We start from the raw sequence: 21,211 nt of genomic DNA, 5'->3' as shown, positions 1-21,211 counted from the left end.
AAATGTCAAAGAGTCCTATGTAAATATCGTTTAATTTGGGCGTATGGGCATGGTGCTATAGCTGTGGGACCTGGGAGAGTTATGATACCAAGTTTTGTTGCTAATTTGGCATTGAACAAAATGGGCATCAAACAATTTGGGAGCTAATTTGTCGCTAAAAAGCGGGTTGTGTTAAAAAAACTGACAATTTAGTAGTTGAAATGTAGAAAAGCATTTAAAATTGATCGTCTAAAAAACATTTGAACATTGTTTTACATTTTTAACAAAAGGTTATATTTTAACAGCGTTTTTTAATAAAGACATCTTTCCACATTGTTTAAAAGCCTTTTATTTTGAACCAAAGCAGACAGTTGTTGGAAAGCCACAGATTACTTCTTTAGCTAAACCCTTTTTTTTTCATCTGTTGTTGGTGGCTGGCAAAACTGATCACCGATCTGAATCAGTGGACGACAATACTGGAGAGAAGCCTGAAATCGAAGCCATCATGGCCGCCAGCTCCGACTCCCTCCCGTTAGCGGAGATTGAACGGGCTGTAACGGCGGGTGTGCGGGCTGAGGCTCCGCTTCAAACTGCTGTTCCGTCGTGAACACCATTAATGAGGAGTTAAGTAGGTTTCAATGGAATATTTCTGTGGAGTATTAGTTAGCTAACTTTACTAGCTAGCCGAAGTTACGTCCACGCTATAAACGAAGGTTTCCAGGTCAGATGTGGGCGGAGCTGTGCGCACTGTGTGAGGTGGTTTTACACTCGGCGAACGTTTAACATTTATATTTAACATTTTAATTTATGCTTTTGCACATTTAAGTAAATGCGAGAACACCAGTTACGGGTGCGCCCTTTATATTTAGCACCCCATATGGTATTACCTACAAAACAAAATATTTTTTTAGCGTTAGAGTTGCCGCCAGTCAATCGTGCACAAGCTAATGCTACGCCTGTTACTAATGTAAGCTAATGCTACATCCAACACTCCAACACACAAACTCCAACAGACAACAGGGGTCCGTTTCAAGAAGGAGGTTTAAGAAACTCTAAGTTTAAACCTGAACTCTGAGTTGACTTACACTGAGTTTGAAAACCTGGAGGTTTCGGTTTTAGAACAGCTGAGAAGATTTGGTTTAAGCAACTCCGAGTTGATTGACTCAGAATTAAGCGCGTGCACCGCGACGACACAAAGCCCTGATCTATGGAGTGACGCTATTACGAGTCACCATGGCAACAGGACAACAAAAGAGGTCCGGAAATGGATATGATACTTCAAGCAAATAGCGACTACGAGTCTATAATCCGTAGAAAAAGCAACACGGCCGCAGCGGCGAAAGAGAAAGAATTAGCTTGGAAAAAAATAGCTGCCCTAGTCAATGCGTAAGTTTACATTTTAATCATACAGTGTGCGGTGTAACTAATTACTAAATAATGTTAGTATTGTTGTTATATTTCACAATGGTTGATGTGGGATTTGTAAAGTAATGATATACCAATAATCCAATACGTTTTTTGGAGCAATTAGTACATTAATCTAATTACGTTTATAAAAGTTACCCAACACTGATGTAATTATATGAGAATTTAGTTTCAATTCTGCGGGCATGAAAGGACGTGGCAGCAGCTAAAAATGCCATATAGAAACATGATTCAAACAGGTAAGGCACGATTATATCTAAATAAATATTTGACATATTAAATAACTAAATAGCATAGTAAAGCCGTGCAGCAGCATTTTCAACATGGGTGTAATGTTTTCACACAGTTAAATCATTTGACTTCTACTCAGCCAACAGAAAGAAGGCAGAGGCTAGAACAACTGGTGGAGGACCTGCACCTCCACCACTGACGCATGCAGAGTGCATGAACTCAGCCTGAACACTGGAAAGCAGCGGCTGAAGGAATTCCTAGAGGGAGTTCATCAAAACCAGTCACTCCCCAGGATACAAGTGCATTTGTAAAATGTAAGAGGCCTACTTATATATTGTCTTTTTAACATAGGCTATTTTTGATATATCCATTTTTTAGACTCTGGGTTGGGTTCTTTTTTGTTGTTAACAGATACCAAATAACGTGCCCACCCCTACGTGCCTCTGAAAAGCGTGGCAAAGTCCTGTTTTGAGATGTTGTTAAGGGGTCAGGATTACATCCTGCATTTAACAAACTGATTCAAAACAACTCCTGGTCACTGGTGTATGTTCCCAGCTGCTCTGAGCACTGACCGTGCGGCCAAATTGAGTAACAGGATGTATTGCGCTCGCTCACATGAAGACAAACACCTTCCTCAGCGCTTCAGGAATTGGGAAAAAATCAGTACAAAGCCTCGAACAGGCTAAATCCAAATCAGAGGCAACAGTACAAGTGACTGTTTAAGTCACCTGTTGAAAAGTGAAGCTAAGTCTGCTTAGATTTGGAATTAGGTCAAAGGAGTCAACAAATTCTGTGAAGAAAGATAGAAGGATAATTTCTATCTATTCATAGGGTTTATGAATAAATACATATCTTTTAGCTCCTTCATGTTTTCTGATATCAATCTTAAACATATTAAAGAACATAAGAAGCAGGTTTACATGGAGTCCCCTTTAATGGTGCAACCTTCAGAAGGTCTGGCTCCAGCCACAGGTAAAGACGTTCCCAGTGAGGAGCCAGGCAATAAAACCCACACATTCAAACCCAACATGGTCGAAAGCTACGGGATGACTAGCTGCTAATTGCCAGTCCAACAGGTTAATAGGTGAAGGTATGATATGAGGATTGGTGCTAAAACCAGCCAACAGTGACCTGAGGGGGAGGAGGAAACGCCAACAGGAAGTGGTGCCGTGTCATAAATAAACTCGAATGTGAAGGAGTGTTGGAATATAGTTTAATATGACTTGATTAGAGGCTAAACACGCAGCCTTGTATATTTACAATAAGTATAAACAGCTGCAGTTTGACATTAAAACACACACACACTTAATATTTGGCTACAATCTAAAACCCCAACACATTGTTGATAATCAGCCCTTATTACTAATGGAGACAAATGTTGCAGTGATCCAGCTGTTAATCAGCTGCGTGGGACAGCGCACAGCTTATGTGGCACAGGAGCAATAGTGAAGCCCACAGCTGGTGTCAGATCCAGTTCCACCTCCGTGACTCCAGGTGGAGGAGTGAAGCGGAAGCGCTGCAGGAGGCAGGTGAAGAAGAGGAACAGCTCCATCTTGGCGAGGCTCTCTCCGAGACACATCCGGCGACCTGACAGTTACATCAGGTGAAGTTTGGATGAGAACAAATTAAGGTCAATATATAAAAGCACAAAAGTGTGATCATACCTGCAGAGAAGGGCATGAAGGCGTCTCTCTTCACAAATCTACCGTGGTCATCCAGGAAGTGAGAAGGGTTGAAGGTGTGGGGAGTCTCCCATTCACTCTCATCATACAGGACAGACGTCAGGAGGGGAATCACTGCCGTCCCCTGCAGGCAGAACAATAAAAATAATGGATGAAGCTCCAGTTTTACACAATGCACCAACAAAACAAATAGATCTGTGCAGAATAAGTGACCTTTTTGATGAAGTGGCCCTGGAAGGTGATGTCCCGGCTGGTTTTGTGAAAGACAGACAGGGGGAGAATGTTGGCCAGCCTCTGGGTCTCATGGATCACGGCATCAGTGTACGGCAGGTTCTTGCGGTCTTCCACCCGGACGCAGCGGCTTCCCACCACCCTGCTCAGCTCCTCCTGGACCTGATCTGCAGACACCAAGGAACTGAATGACAGAATCTGTGGCAGCTGCAGCTCCAATGACTGACCCCCAGTCTGCTTTTCTCTTACCTTGTATATGTGGGTATTTGGCCATAAGCAGCAAAGCCCATCTCAGTGTAGTTGCTGTGGAGTCAGTACCAGCAACAAACAGATTGGTCACTGTAGAAATCAGATTTGACTCGTGGTAATGTGAGTCCAAGACATGAGAGTCCTGAAAGAAAGAAAACCAGGTAAAGAGACTAAATCTATTTCTACTCTACAAACTTTACATCTAGAACGTGTTTCCTCACCTCTTCTTTCTGCTGGCGTGTCAGGAAACAGTCCACCAGCCCCCTGCATGTGTTGGGGTTCAGTGTTTCTTTCAGCTGCTGAATTAAAGTTTTGACATCTCTGACAGTGCTCTCCAAATTTTTTAGTGCCAGCTGTCTGTTTTTCACCCAACCAGCCAGTTTGGGAAACATGTTATAAATCTGTGACGCAACAGTGAAAACAGATTATTGAAAGATCCATTAGACAAAATAAATGATTAAATAGCAAAGCAAATAAGTCTCACCTGGACTGACACAGACCCTCCAATTCTTAAATTCTCATTGGCTTGTTCTACCATACGTATAAATCGTGGGTCATCGTATTCAAATCTACTTCCGTACACAATTGACGAGATAATGTTGGATGATGCGTGATAGAGTGCATGAGCTGTGTCAAAGGCATTAGCTGTAAAAAACCACAGGTGTATGTTAATAGAAGAGTTCAAAATGTTCATCTTTTATATGAAGTTCATACCTTTTTGTGTTTCAAACATTTGGAGCAGATGTTGACACTCTTCTAAGATCAAGTCCTCAGCTGTTTTCTTTCCCATCCCAAGGTCTCTTAGGGTGGACACAGCAAAATGTCTCATCTCCTTCCATGACTCCCCATTGGCAAACACAATCCCTACAGAACATTACATTATAATGTTTTTGCACTAATGCTGCAGACACTGTTCTGTATGGATCTAAATTGGATTAGTTTTTGAAAGCAAAACAATTTAAAACTAAAAGCTGAAATACTTAAGAACTTTAGCTCAGTCTGATATTCAAAACGTATGCAAAGTTTTTTTTCAATTGAAATATAAACTGGATTATTTTCAGCTCTAGTTTTTATGTTTTCAAGTCTTAATTTTACCGTACCGTTTTTCAGTTTTTTGAGGTTCAAATCTTTTTTTTTTTTTTTTTTCAATTTAATTTTTAATTCAATTTATTATATAGCACGGTGCTATAGCTGTGAAAGCTGTGTCGAGACCAGAGACAAACCCCGATGTGGAGCCGAGACCAGAAACAAACCCAGACGTGGAGCCGTGGCTGACGTGGTCGTCGCTGGATTATCAGGAGCCGAAACAGACCTGGTTGAGTCCAGACCATCAAGGGCTGTGCCCGATGTGGTGCAATAACCCTTTGACCACCGAAGATGTGCAAACGGCAGACGTGCTCATCCGAGCACCACCAGGCACAAGCGGTTCTGTGGTGGGAGCAAGCTGGGAGAAGTGAGGCTGGGGGAAAACTTCAGAGTCTTCAAAGTTCTGACTTGTCTTCCTCCAACGTTGGCCAGAGTCCATGAAAAAAAACCCCGCTGCACAGAGGGATTCCTGCAGCATCCGGTTGTGGATGCTTCCTAGCAGATGGAGCTAGAGTCCGGTCTAGCGACCGCTGGGACGCCAGAGCTGAGATATTAGCAGGGGACAGACGCAAAGCAGGAGCAAACACAAGACCAGGGTTATGAGACCAAACAGGAACCGGGAAACCTTGAGCACACTCGGTCGTAAAGGTAGCAAACGCCGGGACAGTCTAGCCCGCAATCCTTGTCCTCCAGGACGAGAACTGCTACCATAATGGTGCTCAGCTGGGCCTTCGGACTGGCCGCCTCCCGGGAGTCCCTTGCCAGCGATGAAGAACTGGCGCAGAGATGTCCGGGTAGATCGGCACACAGAAAATTCATGACGCTGCGAAGCTCTCCTCCTCAAGCTGATGAACTGAGTTGAACAAACCCCTCCTGGGGCTGGCTGGGTCCAAGTTTGGCCAGATCGTACTGTCACGAATGCGCTGATGTCTAAAATGGCGGACCCAAATGCACAGCTCAGGAGACGGACAGGCAGGTAAAAGGGTTTAATTCAATCTCGTTTTCATTGTATAGGCAGCGGTAAAACCAGGCAGGCAGAACGGCAACGGTACAGGAGGAGCAGGCAAGCGAAGTGTTGGTGAGCAGGTGGTCAGGTTATACACAACAGGTGAGGCTACGGTAAACGTAGGGACAATCCAAAACCACGACAGGTACTCAGGTAAGCAGGACGAGGTAACGCTGGAACGGGTAAGAATACTCAATGATCTGGCAGAGAACTAAGGTGAGTACTGGTGGTTAAATAGAGAGCTTGTGATTAACAGATTGACAGCAGCTAAACTAATCACGTGACCGGAAATGAGGCGAGACAAAAACACGGTGAAACAGAAACCGAGAATGACTACAAAATAAAACAGGAAATAACATGCAGATCTGATATCTGGCTCATACAAGTAACCATGAATATCAGACTGAGCTAAAACACTATATAACTCATCTTTCAAATCATCTATAGGAGCAGGACCTTTGACCACTCAATATTTCATGTGTACATGTATTGCGAGGATAAACAATGGTGGAGACACCAGCTGATCTGCAACAGGCTGGCTCCGCCCTCCTCTCAGTCCGTCCGTTGCTGGGGCAACCAGGAAGCACTAGTTGTAATCTGTGGGCACACAGCAATCCACCAGGGCAGCTGATTTTCAGCTGATGCAAAGGAATGAGTAAAAATGTCTCTGCATAGAAAATATGGAGGAATCTGTGTTAGGGTGACTAGGTCTGTCACCCGGGAGGAGTTCGGAGTAGAGTAGCTGCTCCTCCACATCGAGAGGAGCTAGTTGAGGTGGCTTGGGTATCTGTTTCTAGATGCCTCCCTGGGGAGGTGTTCTGAGTGTGTTCCACCGGTAGAAGGCCCAGGGGAAGACCCAGGACACACTGGAGGGACTAGGTCTCTCGGCTGGCCTGGGAATGCCTTAGAGCTGGAGGTGTCAGGGTTTGCTAGATGATGGACCCTAACGCACAGCTCTCAGACAGGGCTTAGATAAAGGGTCTTTTAATTAACACAGCACAGAAACAGCAGGAAGTAGTGTGGTCGGACAGCCAAAAGTCAAAAACCAGGAATCTAGCTCCGGAAAGGTACAGACATGGACTAGGCAAGGACAAGGTCAAAACAGGCACAGGACAAATGACTGAACTGCAGGGTGACATGAACAGACAATCTGGAAAAGAGTGAGCAGCTGGCGCCACATGATTGCTGGTAATGTGGAACACGATCAGGATCTGGCAGAGAACTAAGGTTCCACCAGGGCAGCTGATTTTCAGCTGATGCAAAGGAATGAGTAAAAATGTCTCTGCATAGAAAATATGGAGGAATCTGTGTTAGGGTGACTAGGTCTGTCACCCGGGAGGAGCTCGGAGTAGAGTAGCTGCTCCTCCACATCGAGAGGAGCTAGTTGAGGTGGCTTGGGTATCTGTTTCTAGATTCCTCCTAGATGCCTCCCTGGGGAGGTGTTCTGAGTGTGTTCCACCGGTAGAAGGCCCAGGGGAAGACCCAGGACACACTGGAGGGACTAGGTCTCTCGGCTGGCCTGGGAATGCCTTAGAGCTGGAGGTGTCAGGGTTTGCTAGATGATGGACCCTAACGCACAGCTCTCAGACAGGGCTTAGATAAAGGGTCTTTTAATTAACACAGCACAGAAACAGCAGGAAGTAGTGTGGTCGGACAGCCGAAAGTCAAAAACCAGGAATCCAGCTCCGGAAAGGTACAGACATGGACTAGGCAAGGACAAGGTCAAAACAGGCACAGGACAAATGACTGAACTGCAGGGTGACATGAACAGACAATCTGGAAAAGAGTGAGCAGCTGGCGCCACATGATTGCTGGTAATGTGGAACACGATCAGGAACAGACAGGAAATTAACAAAATAATACAGTAAATAGAGAGCAAAAGTCATGGTTCTTGAAGTCTGGAGCTCTCTGCTCTGGAGATAAGCGGTCAAAAATGGATGAATGTGTCATCTTTGAAGACTACCCAACATGTTTTTTGGTCAACCCCATTGAAAAGTGGTGAAGTCTGCCTTTAGTTACAGTGAAGGTCCTACGTGCCATGTGCACCCCCTGAGCCTCAAGCTAAGGAAGTTACCACAGCTCTGGAAGACCTCCTGCATGGAACCAGTGCCCAAGACACCGCACGCCAAAGACCTCCGCAGCTTCAGACCAGTGGCCCTGACATCACACCTGATGAAGACACTGGAGAAACTGGTCCTGGGTCACCTCCGCTCTGAGGTGCGAACTTACCTGGACCCGCTGTTTGCCTACCAACAAGGCAATAGGAGTAGACGACGCCATCATCTTCCTCATACATCAAGCTCTTTCTCACTTGGAGAAGCCTGGCAGCTCTGTGAGGATCATGTTCTTTCATTTCTCCAGTGCCTTCAACACCATCCAGCCGGTGCTTCTGAAACACAAACTGGAGGAGGCTGGTGTGGACCTCCATCTCATGGAGTGGATTATGGACCTCACAAACAGGCCTCAGTCTGTGAGAGTGTGTCTGACACTCTGACCTGCAGTGTGGGGACCCCACAAAGGACTGTACTGGCCCCTTTCCTCTTTCCCCTCTACACGCCAGACTTCAGAAACAACACAGACAGCTGTGTTCTGCAGAAGTTCTCTGACGACTCTGCGATTGTCAGACTGATCACCTATGATGACGATGCAGAGTATAGAGGACTTACTCAGAACTTTGTGGACTGGTGCCAGCAGAAACCCCCTCCTCATCCATGCAGGGAAAAGGAAGCAGATGATCGTAGATTTCCGCAGATGACAGCCTGCTGCCTGAACATTAAACTGGACTGGACTCGTAACACGTATGCACTGTACAGGAAGGGTCAGAGCAGACTCTACCTGCTGAGGAGACTGTGGTCTTTTGGAGTGAGGGGGGCACTCCTGAAGACCTTCTATGACTCTGTGGTGGCATCAGCCATCCTGTAGGGTGTGGTCTGCTGGGGCAGCAGCATCACAGTGAGGGACAGGAAGAGACTGGACAGGGTCGTCAAAAAGTCCAGCTCTGTCCTGGGCTGCACTCTGGACACGGTGCAGGAGGTGGGTGAGAGAAGGGTCCTGGCTAAACTCACATCCATCCTGGACCAGGACTCTCACCCACTGGAGGACTCACTGCAAACTAGTGCAAACCCTGTGCACTATTACATATCTATTCTAAATTTACACAATGTGCAAGAAATTTGCTAGGCAACATTTGTGCAAACCTGTACAAGACTTATATTAATATCATTCATATACTGTGCAATAACCCTCCCAATATCCTCATACTATATACTGCGTTGTACTGTGCCAACACGAACTGTTCTGTCGCTGTATTCTCTCTAATCTGTACTTGCTGTTGTGTGAGGTAATTTCCCGACTGTGGGACTATTAAAGGTTTTTCTTATCTTACCTTATCTCTTATAATACATAGTTTATATTTCAATTGAAAAGTTTCGAAACACTTTATTTATTTATTTTCTTTAGCTTTCAGTTTCAAGTCTTTTTATTTCACAGTGCAATCATATGGCCCCCAATTTAGCTCCATAGATTTTTATGACCTACAGTATATGCCTTCAGAAAGTCTGTTCTATTACTGTCAGTGCTTGAGTGGATATGCAGGAAAAACAAGAATCATGACCGGTTACAGTTTGTGAAGTTTGTCACCTTCAAAACAGGTTTCTTTAGCTGCAGACTGCACACAATATGACCGATTAAAAAGAAGATTCATACCATGGCCATGATCCACATCCATAAATATTGGAGCAACGTCTCGGTCTCCAAATTCTTCAGCATAGCTGACCAGTGCTTCTTTGACTGTTTTGTATCCAGCCAGTACCACCACTTTTTTGGGTCCAAGATAAACGGTAAATACAGATCCATATTTCTTTGAAAGCTGAGGCACAAAAATGAGTAAAATGAAGCAGCTTATGAGAGGAGGAAACAATCTCTACACTAAACTTACCTCCATGAGGGTTCTGTAGAACCTCTTAAGATCAAGCTGCAGCAGGTTGCCTAACAAAGGCAGAGGTCTGGGTCCTGGAGGCTCTCTCCTGGTTTCCTCTGAGAAAAAACTATTGGAGACCAAATAAAGCAGCAACAGGACAGCAACAGTCCCCAGCAGAGTGGTGGGACTGCAATGGAACAAAAGAGTCAAATGGTCCAAGAGAGACATTTCTTGTGTGTTGTCACTAGGTTGATCTGAGAACAAGAGCAGCAGCATCTGTTGAGTCTTGGGATCCACCTGAGCTCTGAGGGAACTTACAAGGTTCCTCAGTAAAATGAAGACATAACAGCGAAGGTGGATTGTTTTGCATTTCTGGAGCCCTCATCTGGGTGGAACAATGAACTGAGAACACGCCTTCAAAGACATGCTACTCAGATTAAATCACAACACCTTCCTCAGCTCTTCAGGAAATTGTAAAAACAAATCAGCCCAAAGCCTCTAAACAGGCTAAATTCAATTCAGAGGTAACAGTACCAGTAACTGTTTAAGTCACCTGTTGAGAGGGGAAGCTAAGTCTGCTTAGAATTGGAATGAGGCCTAAAAAGGAGTGAAACTTGACAATTAAGACAGAATTACACCAGCCAATAGGAATGCAGTAAAACTGTGTTGGGACGTGTAAACATGTCAGATCATGTACCAAAACTATGTCAACAAATTCTGTGATAAGATAAAAGGATAATTTGTATCTATTTATAGGGTTTGTGAATAGATAGAATAGAATAGATACAGATCTTTTAGCTCCTTCATGTTTTCTGATCACAATCTTAAACATATTAAAGAACATAATAAGCAGGTTTACATGGAGTCCCCTTTAATGGCGCACCCTTCAGAAGGTCTGGCTCCAGCCACAGGTAAAGACGTTCCCAGTGAGGAGCCAGGCAATAAAAGCCACAAACCCAACACAGTCCAAGCTACGGAATGACTGGCTTCTAAATGCCAATCCAACAGGTTAATAGGTGAAGATATGATGTGAGGATCGGTGCTAAAACCAGCCAACGGTGACCTGAGGGGGAGGAGGAAACACCAACAGGAATTGGTGCAGTGTCATAAACAAACTTGAATGTGAAGGATTGTTGGAATATAGTTTAATATGACTTGATTAGAGGCTAAACACGAAGCCTTGTATCCTTACAATAAGTATAAACAGCTGCAGTTTGATATTAAAACACACACATTTAATATTTGGTTACAATCTAAAAGACCAACACATTGTTGATAATTGACCCTTGTTACCATTGGAGACAAATGTTGCAGTGATCCAGCTGTTGATCAGCTGCAAAGGACAGCGCACAGCTTATGTGGCACAGGAGGAATAGTGAAGCCCACAGCTGGTGTCAGATCCAGTTCCTCCTCCGTGACTCCAGGTGGAGGAGTGAAGCGGAAGCACTGCAGGAGGCAGGTGAAGAAGAGGAACAGCTCCATCTTGGCGAGGCTCTCTCCGAGACACATCCGGCGACCTGACAGTTACATCAGGTGAAGTTTGGATGAGACAAAATAAAGGTCAATATATAAAAGCACAAAAGCGTGGTCGTACCTGCAGAGAAGGGCATGAAGGCGTCTCTCTTCACAAATCTACCATGGTCATCCAGGAAGTGAGAAGGGTTGAAGGTGTGGGGAGTCTCCCATTCACTCTCATCATACAGTACAGACGTCAGGAGGGGAATCACTGTCGTCCCCTGCAGGCAGAACAATAAAACTAATGGAAGAAGCTCCGGTTTTACACAATGCACCAACAAAACAAATAGATCTGTGCAGAATAAATGACCTTTTTGATGAAGTGGCCCTGGAAGGTGATGTCCTGGCTGGTTTTGTGAAAGACAGACAGGGGGAGAATGTTGGCCAGCCTCTGGGTCTCATGGATCACGGCATCAGTGTACGGCAGGTTCTTGCGGTCTTCCACCCGGACGCAGCGGCTTCCCACCACCCTGCTCAGCTCCTCCTGGACCTGATCTGCAGACACCAAGGAACTGAATGACAGAATCTGTGGCAGCTGCAGCTCCAATGACTGACCCCCAGTCTGCTCTTCTCTTACCTTGTATATGTGGGTATTTGGCCATAAGCAGCAAAGCCCATCTCAGTGTGCTTGCTGTTGTCTCAGTGCCAGCAACAAACAGGTTGGTCACTGTATAGATTAGATTTGACTCGTGGTAATGTGAGTCCAAGACAGGAGAGTCCTGAGGAAAAGAAAATCAGGTAAAGAGACTAAATCTATTTCTACTCTACAAACTTTACATCTAGAACGTGTTTCCTCACCTCCTCTTTCTGCTGGCGTGTCAGGAAACAGTCCACCAGCCCCCTGCATGTGTTGGGGTTTAGTGTTTCTTTCAGCTGCCTAATTAAAAGTTTGACATCTCTGACAGTGCTCTCTAAATTTTCTAGTAACAGCTTTCGGTTTTTCACCCAACCAGTAAGTTTGGGAAACATGTTGTAAACCTGTGACACAGCAGTGAAAACAAAGATTATTGAAAGATCCATTAGACAAAATAAATAATTAAATAGCGCAAGCAAAGTAAATGAGGCTCACCTGGACTGACACAGACCCTCCAAATCTTATATTCTCACTGGCTTGTTCTACCATACTTATAAATCGTGGGTCATCATATTCAAATCTGCTTCCATACACAATTGAGGAGATAATGTTGGATGATGCGTAATTTAGGGCACGTGCTGTGTCAAAGGCATTACCTGTAACAAACAAAGTAGATAGGTGTCTAAAAAAGTACAGGTCTACATTAATAGAAGAACTCAAAAAGTTCATGTTTCATATGAAGCTCAAACCTTTGTGTGTTTCAAACATTTGGATCAGATGTTCACACTCTTCTAAGATCTTGTCCTCAACTGTTCTCTTTCCCATCCCAAAGTCTCTTAGGGTGGACAGAGCAAAACGTCTCATTTCTTTCCATGAGTCTCCATTGGCAAATATAATTCCTATAAAACATTGCATTGACATGTTTCATGCACTAATGCTACAGACATTGGTTTTGTATCAACTAGAGAACGTGGCTTCAGAACTCTGTTCTATGACTGTCAGTGGTTGAATGGATATGCAGGAAAAACAGGAATCATGACCAGGTACAGTTTGTGAAGTTTGTTATCCTCAAAACTGTAATGTTGGATGCACATTAGGACTGGGTACAAAGAGGATTCATACCATGGTCTAGATTCATGTCCACGAATATTGGAGCAATGTCTCGGTCTCCAAATTCTTCAGCATGGTTAACCAGTGCCTCTTTGACCGTCTTGTATCCAGCCAGTACCACCACTTTATTGGGTCCAAAGTAAACGGTAAATACAGATCCATATTTCTTTGAAAACTGTAAGTGACAGAGGCACAAGAGTATGTAAAACGAAGCAGCTCATGAGGCAGGAAAACATGCAGAAAACAATCTCTGCACTAAACTCACCTCCGTGAGGGTTCTGTAGGGCCTCCTAAGATCGAGCTGCAGCAGGTTTCCCAGCAGGGGCAGAGGTCTGGGTCCTGGAGGCTCTCTCCTCCTGTCTGTGGAGTTGAACCTGTAGTAAAGAAGGTGGAGGACCAGGAGGCCAACAGCAGCCCCCAAGAGGTAGAATGGGAAGGACTGGAAAAGCTTGTCCAACATGATCCTACACTTAGTCACCTTCTCCCGACTCCTTTTAGGAACACAAATGAACGTTCAATAACAAAGAGCTCCAAGGCAATTTACACGGCTCCTTAATAAAATCAAGACATAGCAGCCAAGGTGCTATAGAAGCAGCATTTGGTAGTGGCCTGTTTGCAGTTCTAATCTAGGTGGAGCAATGAAATCAGCCCACGCCTTCATAGACATGCTGCTCAAATGAAATCACAACACCTTCCTCAGCTGTTTAGGAAATGGGCATGAAACGGATCAAATCAGTCAAAAACCTGCTAACAGGGTTAATTCTATGCAGAAGCAATGGTACAAGTGGCTTTTGCTTTGACGTCACCTGTCGAGAGGTGTGTTTAGATTTGGAATGAGGCCTAAAAGAGACTAAAACAAAGATAAAACTACACCAACCTGTAAGAATGTAGTAAAACTGCACTGGGACGTATAGAAACGTCAGGTCGTGGTCATGTACCAAACCAATGTCAACAAATTCTCAAGAAAGAAAAGGATATTTTTGTGTCTTTTGTAATGAAAAAAATGTTTCTTCCTTATTTTATGCGGTTATTATATGATTTATGACTTAAGTTCTGCAATTAATTAATCTTATGTTTTGTCCTACATCTGTTTTATAGTATTTGACATTTCACCTAGATTGTTCAATGGTTGTCCCGGCCTGATAGACTCTGGACTCTAGCTACCAAACCCAAGGCCGGGGAGTTGTGTCTCTCTGTTGGGACTTAGTGCTCCTATCTGATAGTCTGATAGTCTGATAGTCAGACGCCAGCAATGTAGCTGTCAGAATGTAAACACACACACAGCGACAGGGATGAGATAGTGCATGCAATCTGATTGGGCTACACAGACGTTCCACCATAGTCGGACAGATGGGTTAAGAGGCAACTTGTCTACGTGTACAATCAGCATCCATGTTTTTGATTTGCTTTCTCCATTCTTTTAATTTTCCTTTATGTTTATAATAAATCAATCAATAAATCATGTTTTTAGATCTCACACTTTTAATGAAAGATGAGAAGCAGATTTACCTGGAGACCACCTTCAGAAGATCTGGGTCCAGCCACAGGTAAAAACGTTCCCAGTGGGGAGCCAATCAGTAAATCCACGCATTCAAACCCAACACGGTCCAAGCTACACGACAGACTGCCTGTTGTTTGCCAGTCCAACAGGGTAATAGGTGAAGGCATGGTGTGAGGATCGGGGATAAAACCAGTCAACGGTGACATGAGGGGGAGGAGGGAACGCCAACAGGAAGTGGTGCAGTGTCAAAACCAAAGTGTTGTGTAAATATAGTTTAATTTTAGTTAACTTCAGTCAAAAGAAAAGCAGCTTTTAATGTATTTACAGTAAATTTAAACAGCAGCAGTTTGATAGTAAAAGACACACATTCAACTTTTGCCTACTCTCATTCACATGTTGATCAGCAGCGTGGGACAGCGCACAGCTTATGTGGCACAGGAGGAATAGTGGAGCCCACAGCTGGTGTCAGATCCAGTTCCTCCTCTGTGACTCCAGGTGGAGGAGTGAAGCGGAAGCGCTGCAGGAGGCAGGTGAAGAAGAGGAACAGCTCCATCTTGGCGAGGCTCTCGTTGTTGACTTCAGGAGAGTTTTCACGCTCAGCATGCTTTTTTGACTATCAGCAACGTGACGGTGGAAACAGTGAGAAGCATCATGTGGTCTGACAGCATCGCAGAAAACCTGGTCTGACAACATCGCATCACTGGCCAAGCGTTCACAGCAGCGCTCCCCATCGTGCACACCTTTTACAGGACCCCCCCCTCCTCAAACAATTCTTTTTTTAGCTGGGACTGCAATGGAACAAAATAGTCAAATGGTCTGAGGGAGACATTTCTTGTGCTGCGTCAACAGGCTGATCTGGGTAACAGCATCAAATGACATAACCCCCCCAGAGCCTTTGAAAGGGTTGGCAACCTGTGGGTGGGATTTCGCAATGAACAAACTTGTGGTCACTGGTGCATGTTCCCGGCTGCTCGGAGCAGTGACCATGTGTCCAAATTGAGTAAACAGGTTGGAACGATGTACCAACACACAGGGTAAACAGATTGTGCTGTGCTCTCTCACCAACCTGAGAAACAAATGTTGTGTGTGTGTGCCTGCGGGCTCAATTTTCCACAGGGTTTGACTGAACAGGCACGTTAAACACAACGTGTAAATCCCTCCTCTTTGGCAGCTACCTACTAAGCAGAGGGTATGTGGAAGAACAGGACATTCACCTGGCAGCTTCTCAGAATTCAGGTGCATCTAATTTCAGACACGGGGACTGTGTTTTGTTTCCAACGCCTGTAATCGTTTCATCACATGTGGCCAGTACAGAGTGAACTTTTTCTTTAAACTGGTTAAACCAGGTTTATCCTCAGGAATGGGGCCTGTGGGTGGCGTAAACACACGGCTGGGTGGACCTTGACTTGATATTTCCAGGCAAACATTACCACCTTTCTTTTATGATTTTGTTTATTAACTGAAACTCTGACATTGAGATGCAATTACGGTTAAACATTGTTTCATGAAGAAAGAATTAGACAAGATGTGAATGTTTGCTCCATTTGCGTAGAGCCTCATTTATTAAAAAAGTGATACATATACAGTTGACAGTCAGTTCCATGGTACAGTACATTACAGTTACTTTGATGACAGCTCCCTTTTATAATATGATACAGTCTAGTTCTGCTAAGTCAGTCTTTCTTTAGTCCGTAGCACAAACGTGTCTTTTTTTGCTTAGACTCTTTACCCCAAATCATCATTGATTCAAGTCATACATGTAAGGAGATGGTGTGCAAATGTAACAACAGTGAGATTAAATCCACTAAAAATCAATAAGCATTTTTATATATGCATGTCCTGGAATGACAAACTGTAAAAAAAAAAAAATCAGACGAAGATGTAAAAAAACTAAGTTGATTAAAACAAGTGTTCTTCTGCTTTTGTGTTTAACAATACATTCATATCACATGTGTGAAGTCATAGACGTACATATATAGTATTTGGACCATCTTTGTAGTAAAATAATAATTTCACTAGCCATAGCATTCTTGGGTCTTGATGCATTTCCCAACATTCCTACAGTAAGGTTTGTCCACTGTACAAAAGCAATCTCTGCTTGACTGTTACGCTTCGCTCCTGTAACACACTTTCATATATTGTAAATTAATTCAGAAGCCACACACACACACACACACACACACACACACACACACACACACACACACACACACACACACACACACACACACACACACACACACACACACACACACACACACACACACACACACACACACACACACAAAATGCATAGCAGCAGAAAAAAAAACATCTGAAAGGCCATTGGAGTCTAGATTTCTTGCCATGATTTGTCAACGACTAGCTGTGTGGTAGCGGAGGTCTGGACGGACGCTTTTTAAGTACTAACCCTCGATAAGGTAGCTCTAGTGTTGCCTTTCCCACAATCATGCAGTCTGCAAGTCACGTTCTACGCATGCATTCATTCATTAACGAGCTCAAACCAGGCTTTACACCAGTAAACTCTTGCCTCCAGTTTGAGTACTTTACGTGTTCCATTTTTTACGTAACAACATTAAGAGGCTCCTAAGGACAAGCAGACGCTCTCCAAAGGCCAATAAAAAGAAACAAGAACCCACAATGATCAGATAAGGCGCAAAGGTGTGCAATGATTTCATAAATGTATCAAATTATGTGGTTCGATTTCGTGAGGACTGACGATCACCCAAGAAGTCCTATATAACAAAAAGGAAAGCTGCTCAGACGTAAGCACACATATAAATAAACCCAGTTTCACACAATTCAGTGTAGTGACATGTAAGAGCGCTGTGCCATGTTTAATATGATACCAAATGACCATAAATATATATAGTGAGGCACACTGTGATGCTCTTCTTCCTTGTGCATTGACTGAAATACCACTTTCCAACAGGTTTTCGCTCCTCTACCAAATCCAGGGACGGCTACGTTAGTTATGTTTTAGTTTGTTGGTTTGGGGCTAATTGTGAAGTTGATATGTGCAGTTAAGAAAGTCTGGTTAATCTGACTCAAAACAAATGGAAGAATAGAAAAGAGTTTTAGAACAAAGCTGTTAAAATGTTCCTGCCGTTCGTCTTAGCACTCAATAAAAAAGACGCAGTGCTCTGAGTTCATTACTTGGTGTGAGCCCACGTTCCTACTTATGCATCACACAGTCAACAGCATGAACATCACAAACACACCGACATGAAACATTAGTAGAAATGCTGTAGTTAATGTTTGAGGACCGGCCCAGTCTGTGTCTTGGAGCATGTTTGTGTATTTGTGTATTGTTGTTTAATATTAAAATAGCGCTAAAGATTAACCATGCTCTGCTCTGCTCCAGCCTGTGTACACGCCTGATGTAGAATGGAGACAGTACCATATTCACAAGTCCTACGCACAATGTTAAACAAATGGACAACGGATGGATGGAGTCCCCGCTCCACCTACTTCCTCTCCGCCTCTGTGCAGTGCTGGAACTGGGCAAAGCTGAGGAATACTTGTTCCAGTGATATCTGGCTCACACAGTAGTCTTCAATGCGATACTTCTCTTTGGCTGCCTCCAAGGTGCCAAACACCTAGATGCCAAATACCAAGGGAGAAAGTGTGACATTATCATCTCCCTCCTATTACCCAAGTAACCATCAGCAAAAACATCAAATACATTCAAATTAAATTCAAAACACCACAATATGGAAATAAAGAGAGTTTGAACGCTACATTAACTGAGCATCACAATGAACCATTTTCCTCACTAGATGGCGCTCTAACACAAGGACAGGCAGCTTGTCTGTGAATGGGTGACAGTACCTGAGCCCAGGTTAGGGTCTTGTCAGTCAGATGATAGTGCACCATTCCCTGGTGTTCGTCCTTTAGCTGACTTCCTGTGGTGGGAGACATGGTTAATATGTCTTATTATTCATTTTATTTTAGTTTAGTTTTTAAAAAATATAGGTTTGATTTATTTCTATAAATGTATTATTGTGCATGTGATTGTGAACGTTGACTGACCTGGAAAGGTGCTTTCAATAAAGTCTTTAAACAGCTGCAAGTCACTGTCCTCCACCTCAGTTGCTATGTGCACTTTAGCCAGGAGCGTGTAGCCACTACCAAATTTGCTCTTCAGGTGTTGGGGGCTCCCGAGGCACTTGAACTGACCATTGACCATCACTGCCAGCCTGGTACACAGGGCTTCGCACTCCTCCATGCTGGTAACGGAACAGAAATGGAAACACCATCAATGATGAGAGATTCTGAAAAGTAGCTGGTCACGAAACAAGTAATGTGAACACTGAATCTCACCTATGAGATGTGATGATTATAGCTTTGCCAGACTCTCGTGTGCGTGTGACAGCATCCCACAGGAGGCGCCTGGCCACAGGGTCCATCCCAGTGGAAGGCTCATCGAGGAAGATGACCGGTGGCCCACCAATCAGAGCCATACCCGCGCTCAGCTTCCGCTTGTTACCACCACTGCATAAATTAACAGTGACCTCATCATCACTCAGGCTCAAATGATGAGCATCATTTAGGCTGAAGGGAGGGTGCACCAACCTGTAGCTGCGGACCAACTTATCAGCATGTGGCTCCAGCAGCAGCGACCTGAGGACGTTCTCCACACAGCCAGACACATACCTCTCGGGTATTCCCCTAAGCCTGGCGTACATACTCAGGGTTTCTCTTCCTGTCATGTGGTCCAACGTGGCATCGAACTGAGGACAGTAGCCAATGCGCTGCTGCACCTGCGAGGCAGAGGCACATGGTGAGTGCACACTGGCAATTATTACCCGCAGCCCCCGCCTCCATCATGTCTCGCTGCTCCTACCTTCTTAATGTCCCTCAGCACGCTGTATCCATCGATATAGGCGTCCCCGGAGGTCACGCTCTCGTCGCCTGTCAGCATCTTAAAGGTTGTGGTCTTCCCGGCTCCATTAAAGCCCAGAAGCCCAAAGCACTCCCCTTTTCCTACCGCGAGAGACAGCCTGTCGACGGCCAGCAGTCTTTGCCCGCTGCTGTACACCTGAGAGGAGGAGACGACGGGGGCTCTGCATCACCTCGTCTTATGTCACTGTGACACACACCTCCACTGTCTCAATAGCGCCGCTAAGATGTGACACTTTCTTGTGTTTCATACCTTGCTGAGCTCCTGGAGCACGAGCGGGCTCCCAACCATGGACTCTAACACAGGCTGGCACTCCAAGACCTTCTTCCGCTCTTCAGCCACATCTCTGTCCTCTGGACATAATCCTGGATCCTCTATTAAAGGCAACTAAAACACACACACACATACTATTTCTTTCTATATATATTTCCTTCTAACTTTCTAACACATATGAAGAAATGTTTGTCTCTCTGGAGAGAAATGAAATTCTTGAAATGTAAAAACCCTCTAATATATTCTCGCTGCTGATTAATGCAGGGGTGGTGATGAATCTTAGAGGTGCCAAGAGCTTCAAGTAGCACCTCACTGATAAAGTGCAGCTGGGTCTCTTCTTTCGTTATATAAGACGTTATATGAAAAATCTTCAATATATATTTTAGGGAAACAAATAAAAACATCTATAAACACAGACTTATAATAAATCAGCGCATGGAGTTTTGTTATTACTCTCACGCTGCTCTCTAAACACTGTGCTAACTACCAGGCCTCTTTTATGACCAAGCACTGCTGCCAGCTGGCATTCAGCCCAGTATAAACCCCAGCAGCAGCGTTTCTGTGACCAAGCAGCTTCAAGTTCAGGTTTTGTTTTCACCAATTTAATTAAATCTGCATAACCAGAGGTCAGAGTTTTCTCTCAGCCTCAGTTTGAATATATTTAAATGCTTATTCCCAGTGGGGTAAGTGAGGAAAGCTGTGGTTGCTGGGAAATCTTTGATGAAACTGAGAAATGTGTATTGTTCCCAAAATAACACGCATGCACCCGAAGAAACACAATTCATCTACCCGTTTGCGTCTTCTGCCCAGGGAGGTGAGGAGGCGCCAGAGAGTGCGGAGACACTGCAGCTCAATGGCAAACAGCAGCAGAATGAAGACGACTCCCTGAACTGAAAAGGCCACGAGAAAGCGTCCAACACCGGGCTCCGACATGGAGAAGTAGTTCACCTGGTATGTGATGTCTAAAACAGGAAAGGTAATAGGTCAGGTAGCTCGTTTCTATAATCAATACAGAGTAACTGTAATGGATCACACATTGCAGTACTTACTTAAACAGTTGCAGATATATTCACTCATAGCACTCGAGGTGCAGAAGGAGATGAACTCATAGTTCTGGTAGAACTGACAGAACGACATGCCGAGGCAGTAATTTGGGAAGATCAAGAAAACCTTATCCAGTAAGTGGGACAGGTTTTTGAGGTTAAGCTCTAAAGAAGAAAATCACAGAGAACCAGTCAACAAAAAACTAAGGAAACACTGTTTCAGGTTTTACAAAGCAAAGCAAAACCATGTCATATTGTGTTTGATAAAATATTAAAGAAGATGGTGTAATAGTTTACATTTTCCCCACTTCAAATCAGAAGGATGTACAGAAGGAAGTAGATTTTTTCTTTTTTGTTTCAGAGTGTAAACATAAATGCAGTAAACAACTGGGGGCTGAACATTCCTTCAAGCTGCACAATGTTATGAGGAAGTCAAAAAGAAAAATGGTTTCAGCTGTAAAAGAATATGCCATGACTGTAAAAG

General features: G+C 44.2%; 3 protein-coding genes and 1 long non-coding RNA gene across 4 annotated transcripts in view; 1 reads left to right on the top strand and 3 right to left on the bottom strand.

The window, feature by feature from the left end:
• The first annotated feature begins 77 nt into the window (after nucleotides 1-77).
• Nucleotides 78-16,772, top strand: LOC114860411 (uncharacterized). The gene is made up of 3 exons (XR_008695401.1): nucleotides 78-1,365; nucleotides 1,574-1,949; nucleotides 14,479-16,772. It is a non-coding gene; the product is annotated as an uncharacterized LOC114860411 (long non-coding RNA).
• On the bottom strand, nucleotides 2,832-10,796 carry LOC129602890 (cytochrome P450 2K1-like). Its single transcript, XM_029158970.3, has 9 exons — nucleotides 9,827-10,796; nucleotides 9,595-9,757; nucleotides 4,512-4,661; nucleotides 4,282-4,442; nucleotides 4,019-4,198; nucleotides 3,798-3,939; nucleotides 3,531-3,715; nucleotides 3,300-3,441; nucleotides 2,832-3,222 (listed from the first exon to the last, which is right to left on the bottom strand). Exons 1-9 carry the CDS (start codon nucleotides 10,082-10,084, stop codon nucleotides 3,035-3,037), a joined length of 1,569 nt encoding a protein of 522 aa, XP_029014803.1. The 5' UTR covers nucleotides 10,085-10,796; the 3' UTR covers nucleotides 2,832-3,034.
• LOC114860405 (cytochrome P450 2K1-like) lies at nucleotides 10,937-14,657 on the bottom strand. The gene is made up of 10 exons (XM_029158975.3): nucleotides 14,517-14,657; nucleotides 13,273-13,498; nucleotides 13,020-13,182; nucleotides 12,647-12,796; nucleotides 12,393-12,553; nucleotides 12,122-12,301; nucleotides 11,901-12,042; nucleotides 11,634-11,818; nucleotides 11,403-11,544; nucleotides 10,937-11,325 (listed from the first exon to the last, which is right to left on the bottom strand). Exons 2-10 carry the CDS (start codon nucleotides 13,465-13,467, stop codon nucleotides 11,138-11,140), a joined length of 1,506 nt encoding a protein of 501 aa, XP_029014808.1. The 5' UTR covers nucleotides 13,468-13,498; nucleotides 14,517-14,657; the 3' UTR covers nucleotides 10,937-11,137.
• Nucleotides 16,037-21,211, bottom strand: part of abca3b (ATP-binding cassette, sub-family A (ABC1), member 3b) — an 18,923-nt gene continuing 13,748 nt past the window's right edge. The window contains exons 23-31 of the mRNA XM_029159224.3: nucleotides 20,734-20,892; nucleotides 20,474-20,646; nucleotides 19,664-19,798; nucleotides 19,355-19,549; nucleotides 19,084-19,271; nucleotides 18,832-19,002; nucleotides 18,541-18,737; nucleotides 18,340-18,413; nucleotides 16,037-18,107 (exon numbers count right to left, since the gene is read on the bottom strand). Of these exons, the coding sequence (XP_029015057.1) occupies nucleotides 17,976-18,107; nucleotides 18,340-18,413; nucleotides 18,541-18,737; nucleotides 18,832-19,002; nucleotides 19,084-19,271; nucleotides 19,355-19,549; nucleotides 19,664-19,798; nucleotides 20,474-20,646; nucleotides 20,734-20,892 (1,424 nt within the window). The 3' untranslated portion in view covers nucleotides 16,037-17,975. The remainder of the gene's footprint in view (nucleotides 18,108-18,339; nucleotides 18,414-18,540; nucleotides 18,738-18,831; nucleotides 19,003-19,083; nucleotides 19,272-19,354; nucleotides 19,550-19,663; nucleotides 19,799-20,473; nucleotides 20,647-20,733; nucleotides 20,893-21,211) is intronic.

Source organism: Betta splendens, chromosome 8 (assembly GCF_900634795.4).
Source record: "Betta splendens chromosome 8, fBetSpl5.4, whole genome shotgun sequence".
NCBI lineage: Eukaryota > Metazoa > Chordata > Actinopteri > Anabantiformes > Osphronemidae > Betta > Betta splendens.
The sequence above is the reverse complement of the archived record's forward strand: the minus strand, read 5'-3'. Positions and strand labels throughout refer to the sequence as shown.

Bases quoted from the DNA above. Each gene is read 5' to 3' on its own strand.
- LOC129602890 (XM_029158970.3), bottom strand. From the start codon at position 10,084: ATGCTGCTGCTCTTGTTCTCAGATCAACCTAGTGACAACACACAAGAA. The intron at 3,940-4,018 runs GTGAGGAAACAC...TCTTTCTTTCAG, and splicing joins CACGCCAGCAGAAAGAAGAG to GACTCTCATGTCTTGGACTC. The intron at 3,442-3,530 runs GTCACTTATTCT...TTCTGCCTGCAG, and splicing joins AGGGCCACTTCATCAAAAAG to GGGACGGCAGTGATTCCCCT.
- LOC114860405 (XM_029158975.3), bottom strand. From the start codon at position 13,467: ATGTTGGACAAGCTTTTCCAGTCCTTCCCATTCTACCTCTTGGGGGCT. The intron at 12,797-13,019 runs GTATGAATCCTC...AATGTTTTATAG, and splicing joins GGACATGAATCTAGACCATG to GAATTATATTTGCCAATGGA. The intron at 12,043-12,121 runs GTGAGGAAACAC...TCTTTTCCTCAG, and splicing joins CACGCCAGCAGAAAGAGGAG to GACTCTCCTGTCTTGGACTC.